Source organism: Solanum pennellii, chromosome 2 (genome assembly GCF_001406875.1).
Source record: "Solanum pennellii chromosome 2, SPENNV200".
In the NCBI taxonomy this organism is placed as follows: Eukaryota; Viridiplantae; Streptophyta; class Magnoliopsida; order Solanales; family Solanaceae; genus Solanum; species Solanum pennellii.
Window position 1 is genome coordinate 54,130,662 of NC_028638.1, and position 6,352 is coordinate 54,137,013.

The 6,352-nt window shown below is 33.0% G+C and overlaps 1 protein-coding gene across 1 annotated transcript; it reads left to right on the forward strand.

Annotated features, from left to right (window-relative positions):
* The first annotated feature begins 186 nt into the window (after positions 1 to 186).
* On the forward strand, positions 187 to 2,375 carry LOC107011740 (pentatricopeptide repeat-containing protein At5g39980, chloroplastic). The gene has a single exon (XM_015211352.2). It carries the CDS (start codon positions 250 to 252, stop codon positions 2,248 to 2,250), a length of 2,001 nt encoding a protein of 666 aa, XP_015066838.1. The 5' UTR covers positions 187 to 249; the 3' UTR covers positions 2,251 to 2,375.
* Positions 2,376 to 6,352: the final 3,977 nt, after the last annotated feature.

The window sequence follows — 6,352 nt, forward strand, 5'->3', positions numbered from 1 at the left end:
GGATTTAGTCTCATGTGGCATGTCATGTCACTAAAAATTTGGATGTTAACTCTTGAGGATATTTATGGTGGATAATATAGAGATATTTTTTATTCCAGAATGTAATGAAAGGTATAAGTGATATATTTCGTATTATTGAGGACAATTTTGCTCCTTTTCCGTAGTTGATATTTAAGTGCGGATAAATCGTAATATGAATCTTGAGGTTAATGGTTGGAGTTGGACCCATGTTCCCCTTTGAACGGTGCAATGTCCTCTCTGTTGTTCTCCCCTTCTTCTTCTTCTTCCTCCAGTTACTGCCTTCCATTTTCTCAACCATATCGAATCACTATCCTCTTTCATTACACCAAACGTAAACCACTTCGAACCCATTTCGTCCTCCTTTCTCTCTCCGCCACAAAAGATGTCTGGAGAAAGACAACGCCGCCGTTTTCGCCTTCCCAACACCGGCCTTACCGACGGAATCCACAGTCAAACTCGTTCTTGGACCACAGCGTCGACATGGACGATTTATTGTCTTCAATTGGACAGACTACTAATGAGCACGAACTGTTTGCGTTAATGTCGCCTTACAAAGGTAGAAATCTTTCGATGCGGTTCATGGTGACGCTACTCTCACGTGAGTCTGATTGGCAGCGCTCGCTAGCTTTGCTTGATTGGATAAATGAAGTAGCTCTTTACACTCCCTCTGTGTTTGCGTACAATGTTGCATTGCGTAATGTACTACGAGCGAAGCAGTGGCAGCTTGCATATGGGCTGTTTGATGAAATGCGTCAAAGAGCTTTGTCACCTGATAGGTATACTTACTCCACTCTCATTACCTATTTTGGAAAAGAGGGGTTGTTTGATGATGCTTTATCTTGGCTTCAGAAGATGGAACAGGATCATGTGTCTGGTGATCTTGTTCTGTACTGTAATTTGATAGAATTGTCAAGAAAGCTGTGTGATTATACTAAGGCGATTTCGATTTTTTCTAGACTGAAAACATCAGGGATTACTCCTGATCTTGTTGCTTACAATACTATGATTAATGTTTTTGGAAAAGCAAAGCTTTTTCGCGAAGCTCAATTGTTGGTCAAAGAGATGAGGTCAGTGGGTGTTTTGCCGGATACAGTGAGTTACTCAACTCTCTTGACGATGTATGTTGAGAACCAAAAGTTTTTAGAGGCTCTATCTGTTTTCTCTGAGATGAATGAGGTGAAGTGCCCTCTTGATCTCACAACTTGTAATATAATGATTGATGTTTATGGACAGCTCGATATGGCCAAGGAAGCAGATAGATTGTTTTGGAGTATGAGGAAAATGGGAATTGAACCAAATGTTGTCAGCTACAATACTCTTCTGAGGGTTTATGGTGAAGCTGAGCTTTTCGGGGAAGCTATACATTTGTTTAGGTTGATGCAAAGAAAAAATATTGAACAAAATGTTGTCACTTACAACACCATGATTAAGATATATGGAAAGACACTGGAACATGAGAAAGCCAACAATCTTATTCAGGAAATGCAGAACATAGGAATTGAGCCCAATGCTATTACCTACTCGACCATAATATCTATATGGGCTAAAGTGGGAAAACTAGATCGAGCTGCTATGTTATTCCAGAAGCTGAGGAGTTCCGGAGTTGAAATTGATCAAGTTCTATACCAGACAATGATTGTAGCATATGAAAGAGCTGGTTTGGTTGCACATGCTAAACGTTTGTTACATGAGTTGAAGCGCCCTGACAATATTCCTAGAGGAACTGCAATAACAATTCTTGCTGGATCTGGACGAATAGAGGAAGCTACATGGGTGTTCAGACAAGCTTTTGATGCTGGAGAATTGAAGGATATTGCAGTTTTTGAGTGTATGATAGAGTTATATTCCAGAAATAGGAAGTACATCAATCTCATTGAGGTATTCGAGAAGATGAGTGGAGCAGGATATTTTCCTAATTCTAATGTGATTGCTCTAGTCCTTAACGCTTATGGGAAGCTGCAGGAGTTTGAAAAGGCAGACATGGTATATAAAGAGATGCATGAAGAGGGATGTGTTTTCTCTGATGAAGTTCACTTTCAAATGCTTAGTCTTTATGGTGCTAGAAGGAATTACGAGATGGTTGAGACACTCTATAAGGTGCTAGACTCTGATCCTAATGTTAACAAGAAAGAGTTGCATCTTGTTGTTGCTGCCATTTATGAAAAAGCAGACAGAATGAATGATGCATCTCGAATTATAAATCGGATGACTTATAGAGGAGCTATGTGATCTTAACTCTTGTATGCTTGAAAGTAAGTAATATTTGTTATTTCAGCTGTACATATTCTAATTTGTTAATTTGTGCCTTATAATAGATTGCGTTTGTTTATAATATGAATTGAGAATTTAAGCTACATGACAGTTATTTCTCTAATTCCATGTAAATGTTTCATAAACCATACTCACTTGTTTGGTTACATATAAAAATTACTAAATCTTTGTAACACAACTTAATCATGCTATAAATACATTGACCCTTTTAGTAGAGAATTTTATGCTAATGTTTTTATATACTGGAATCTAATATTATATCTTTCTCAATAACTAGACATCACAATTCAAAAACAAATGTTCAAGAAACATTTTCTATTGATCTAAATATACCCAGATTCAATCGTGCAGTAAGAATCGGCAATGTTTATCTCTATATAGTATATATACTATAGGAATTTAGAAAAAGAAACATTACAAAAATATTGAATGAATCTATGTTTATTGATATGTTAATAGTCAATAATTTAACAATTAGAAGATATGATAAACATTAACTAAAAGAAACCAGACTTTAAAGAAGAAAAAAAAATAGGAGAAGAAGAAACAAGTTAAATACTATCGGTCAAAATTAGGATATGTAGCGGTAGGATGTTGTTGTCTATAGAATTCAAGTTGAGACTGTACATCCTGAAGTTCTTGCAAACTAATCTGTAATTGTTGGCGAAGATACGAAATACACTCCACACATCCATAAACAGGAAACTTGGCCCTCATATCAGACTCAAAAATTATTGATTTCATAGCGTCTGATTTTTGATCTTCGTCTTTCAATTCCTGCAATATTTTCACTATGTTACGTACACCAAAGAGACGATGTGCATTTTGAAACTTTTTAGGCTGATTCGCTGGGAAATAAGGAGCTAAAACACAATCTGAAGTACATTTTCTTCTTTGATACTTGCATGCAGCACAAGATACTCTACTCATTTCCTCTTTTTTTTCTAGAATAGATGAGAGAGGAGAGACTTTTTATTTTCAAATTTCTCATATTTCTTTTTATCTCAACAATAACTCATGTTGGAATATCTGAGAGGAGACTGTTTTAACTTTCAAATTTGACATCAGGTACTATTTTATCTCAACAGAAAAACATTTTGAATTAGTTAAGCAAAGACCAAGTCAATATTATGATATCATCTGTTTCATCAAATACAACTTTGTTTTACTACTCCACAATCACTCAAATATTAATATTTTACCTACACTCGATCAATCTTAAAATAAATTCATTAAGTTTTTCTAACATGTAATTTTGCTTTAAACTAAATTTTAAAGGAATAAAAAAGGTAGCCATCTGAATCATTTTGCGTTCCAGTGTGTCTTATCAATAAAATTTAAATTCCTTTTGTACAAAGTCATCTAGAGAGTGTTTTACCCATATCGAAGACTTCAAATTCAAATTTAATCGGACTCCATCAATACTGTTAAAAAAATAGAAAATCGTAAATCGTAAATCCAAGTGTGAAACATCGTACATGTTATACTGCTAATGTCTATTTGCCAAATGGTGATGGTAGTTAGATTTCCTAGTTTTTGCTACTAATTACGAACTGATTTATAGTGTAAAAAATTTCTTTCCACATTGCGCTAAAAAACAAGTTTTGACGACCTATGATAGAATAGCACTAATAATAATGTGATAAAAAGTAAAAGAGAAGGTGTAATTTAATTTAATTTTCGAAAGTTTACCCTCTTGGAATTACCTAACGAATTTAATTTTTTAAAATTTACCATTTTACTTTTTATTTTACCTGAACAGAAACATATGTTGAGAGGAGACTATTTTAAACTTTCAAATTTGACATCACTCAACAGAAAAAAAATAATATGTTGAATTAGTTGGAATAATTATGATGTCATTGTTTATTTTATTATGACATTATAATCATTCAATGTTTATTATATAAATAAATAAAATTTATTCAATGTTTTATTATAAGCAAATAAAATTTATTTTAAAAATCATGAAAAAATAACTGTGGGATTGGGTAGATATTTTATTATTATTCAATGTTCTTATATAAACAAATAAAATTTATTTTAAAAATCAATTTTCAATAATTTTCGGGGCCACTTGCCATATATGCTCTTTTAATTGATCATGTCATGTCACAGAGAGTGTATCTGACATACTTCATATTTTTTGCTGATTATGAAAGAATGTCTAATAGGAATAAGTTATGAATAGATAAAAGTGTTTAATAGGTAATAATCTTAGTTGAGGTATCTAAATGAAATATGCGGACAACTTTAAGGGGTCGTAGATGACTTGAGCCTAAAAATATATGGGAAAAGGATCAAAAGTACTCCTCAACTTTGTTTTATTGGTTGACTATGCCCTTGCCTTTAAGGTCAAGTTATTTTTACCCATGCCGTTACTACTTTCACCATATATATTCCTCATTTGATGAAAATCCCCAAATCAACTTAAATTATTTCGAATCTTAAAAAAATGATCCGTTACCCATTTTTAAATTCTTGCCCGACCCTCTAACACTATACCCAATAGATGAACAAAAGGAAAATTAGGGACGAAGAAGCAATAACTTCAGCACAAAGCAGGGGCGGATCCACCTTATGCCGTGGAGTGCATGTGCACCCGGTAACTTTCAAAAAAATTATATGTATATATGTATATTTATTTTGAAAAACTGATAGAAAGTAAGATATATTCAACAGTGCACCATATAAAACATAAAAGTATTTTTAGGCAATTGGTAAAAGGTAGACACACGACCCTCTAAACCAGAGTTCAAATTTAACTTAAGCCAATTATTATTTTAAGTTTAGCTTAAACCTTATATTTGAACTAAATTTATATAAGTGCATCCAAAACCTTTAAATCCTGATCCGGCCTGCACCTCCATTAGTCATTTAACCTAAAAGTCCTCTCTACATCAATTGCCAGCCATTAATTGAGAAGAAAAGGACATACCAGATGTTTATTTCTGGTCCGACCCATCTTCCTTCTCCAACCAGAAACTCCGGTTGTTTAGAGGTGGTTGTTTGGTGGCTGGACAGCAGAAAAGGTTGAAGTCATTGCTTCTTCCTCCCCAATATTCCCTTTGTTCATCTCTTGGGTTAAGTGTTAGAGAGTCAGGGCATGGATTTCAAAATGGATAACGGGTCATTCTTTAAGATTCGGATTAATTAAAGTTGATTTGGAGATTTTTATCAAATGAGAGGTATAAATGGTGAAATTAATAACGATAGGGTAAAATAACTTCATTTTAGCGGTAAGGACATAGTCAATTAATAAAACAAAATTGAGGGATATTTTGACCCTTTTCCCAAAATATATTACAAAATTTGACATTAACACTATGAGACATAATTTAAGCATCCAATGTAGGACTGATATATTAAAACTCCTCAGCGATCCTTATAAAACATATGTATATATAACAAGTACCCATTTTGAACAAAAAAACTTGACCTAGCCACCTAGGCTTATTAAAGATTGATATTGGTTTACCATATCATATCAAATCTAAAGAACTGTAATGAAAGAAATTAAAGTAATCTGTACCTCTAATTAAATTCATACTTGTATTTTCAATTAAAGATTGATATTGATTTACCATGCCAATTTTTTCCATTCAAGTTGATAAAATTTGAAAGTTTTTCTTTTTTTCCTTTTATTTAAATTCAACGACTAGTTGAAAACTTTTTTTTCCTTTTATTTAAATTAAACGACTAATTGTTGATCATGTAACAATATAATTTGCAACGTTGATTTGGTCTTCTAATTTTTTTTTTTAGCTAAACGACATATAATTTTTTTTTTCCCACTTGTACGCCGCAACAACTAGCCCAATTGTTGTTTCCTATAGTTGAAATTTCAAATATATTTTAGGGCCAGGGAAACATGTGCCGTGCCCAAAGCATTCAAAAAAAGTTGAATTTTTAAAGTCAACCCTCCCAAGTCATCGATTTGAACAGGTTGAATAGTACAATTTCTCAATTTTAATTTGTTTATTTTAGCCCATTTAATTTTCGTTCTAGCAATTCTTTGATTTTATTTTTACATATGCCAAAATATGTTCAAAATAATAAG

Bases quoted from the DNA above. Each gene is read 5' to 3' on its own strand.
- LOC107011740 (XM_015211352.2), top strand. From the start codon at position 250: ATGTCCTCTCTGTTGTTCTCCCCTTCTTCTTCTTCTTCCTCCAGTTAC.